The 1,937-nt window shown below is 57.5% G+C and overlaps 1 protein-coding gene across 1 annotated transcript in view; it reads left to right on the top strand.

Moving 5' to 3' along the window:
• Positions 1 to 1,895: 1,895 nt before the first annotated feature.
• NOP16 (NOP16 nucleolar protein) overlaps positions 1,896 to 1,937 on the top strand; it is a 2,869-nt gene continuing 2,827 nt past the window's right edge. The window contains exon 1 of the mRNA XM_009893559.1: positions 1,896 to 1,918. Within this exon, the coding sequence (XP_009891861.1) occupies positions 1,896 to 1,918 (23 nt within the window). The remainder of the gene's footprint in view (positions 1,919 to 1,937) is intronic.

The following is a 1,937-nucleotide window of genomic DNA, read 5'->3' as shown; positions in this document are numbered from 1 at the left end:
TGCCCACCGGTTGCCCCTCACAGCCCTGCCCCAAGCTGACCGAGCTGGAAGTGCCAGCGAGGCAGACAGAAACAGATGCTTCTGGGAAAGATGCACTGAGCAGGCAGCCAAACGGGGAAGGCAGGCAGCCCCACAGCAGGCAGAGCTTCATGCTCCCTGCTGCAGAGGTGGAGCTCACCCTGCTCAGCACCAGCGATGGCTTGTGCCCATGCTTAAATTTCAGAAGTTGGCTCTGGTGCATGAGAGCCTTCCCCTTCTCCTCATCAAGGCCCACCAGCACCACAGTTCCCCACATGGGACAAACCCAAGCGCTCATTCATGGGCAGAGCGAGTTTACTCCTCACCCTGTCCTCCAGAGTGGGATCAGTGAGCTGCCAGGCACCTGGCTGCAAAGCCACCGCAGGCCAGGGAGGGCCCGGGCACAGGCATCAACACGCAGACACCCAGAGAGGAAAGCCTGGAAACATCCCAGGCAGCTCAGGGTGAGGAGGCATTGCAGCACGGTTAGCAGGGTCTGTGTCCCTTTCCCCTACAGAGATACGCTCTGCCTCCAGGCAGGTACAAGCTGCTGCAGCCATGCAGTGAACAGATCAGATGGCCCCATTTTCCTCCCTGCTCTGCAGCCCTGACACGGGACAGCAAAGCCTCCTTGCTTACCAAACAACCCTGGTATGATCCAAATGATCCAACACCAATGGCAGGACTCGGAGCCACCTGTGACCATGTTTGTCATGACACAGGTAGTGCAGCTCCCTCTGGGAAGAGGGCACTTGCTCAGCAGCCAATTCCAGCTCACGCAAAGCAGCGAGCTGTGCAGGAACTGACTCCCCAGCAAAAGCAGCCAAAGCAGCAGCGCATCCCAGAGAACGCAGCCAGGGCCCGTTTTGGAAATGCCAGTTCCCAACTTGTTTTCACAGGGAGCCACATCTCTTGTGTCCTGCTTGCATCACCACAGCTTCAAGGCAGCCGTGCCTGCTGCCTTTCCTTCCTACACTGTTTACTCTTCTGGCTTCTCAATGCTCTGCAATCCAGTATCAGTCAGAATCTCGCTGCAATTCACTTTATTACTCACCGGTTGCAATCGAACAGATTACATATTCTCCCCAAACAACTCACCCTCCGCTTATGAACTCTGTCCTGCCAGGATCAAGCCATAAACAGAGCTGTTCCTTCCTAGGCAGGCAGCTCATTTCTCAAATGCTGGTGCGCTGCCTGACTAAAGCCACACCTCAGTGCAGACCACGACCCACAGGACACAATTTTAACAGACTGTGACAGCACCAAGCAAGGACAAGAGGTCTGACGGGGGTGAAGAGCCTTAGTGAGGTGCAGCCTCCAGTGCTGCAGGAGGACAAGTTCTCAGAGAACCAAAAAATGCCACGGGCCAAATTTCAGGTTAATCACAGAGGTGTATTAGCCGCATTTCCAGTGCTCTGGAGCACAGAGCCTCTCTGACACTGGTGCCACCAATACATCACAACCGTCTCTCAGAAAACTCCATCCGCAGCCAGAATCCACCCCGCCGGCTGTGGCACAGGCCGGTGGGCGCACGCCTGCAGCCGCAGCTTCTCTCTTGCCCTCTTTCACTTTCTAGATTTCATGGCTGTGACCACCATGCCCCCCAGGAGGGCCGCGAAGGTGAAGCCCTGGGCCAGGATCCGTGCCCGCATCATCAGCTGAGACCGACGGGTGTTGCCTCTCTTGAAGCTGATCAGTCCGTAGGTCAGGACGCCGACCGTGCAGAGGCAGCCTGCGGAGAAGGACGGAGGGACGGCTCAGCGGAGCAGGGCTGGGGTTACCAGGGTCAGCTAAAGCCTCCATCTTGCCCCCCCTCTCCCCCCGCCCCCACACCTGAGCGTTGCTGACATGTTAGACAACACCCTCCAACCAGGGACATGCCTCCCCCGAGGGCAGCCCCGTGGGTTTGGGCTCAAAAG

Source organism: Charadrius vociferus, unplaced genomic scaffold (assembly GCF_000708025.1).
Source record: "Charadrius vociferus isolate BGI_N301 unplaced genomic scaffold, ASM70802v2 scaffold1041, whole genome shotgun sequence".
NCBI classification, from domain to species: domain Eukaryota; kingdom Metazoa; phylum Chordata; class Aves; order Charadriiformes; family Charadriidae; genus Charadrius; species Charadrius vociferus.
Note: the sequence above shows the minus strand (reverse complement) of the source record. Positions and strands in the feature narration are given on the sequence as shown.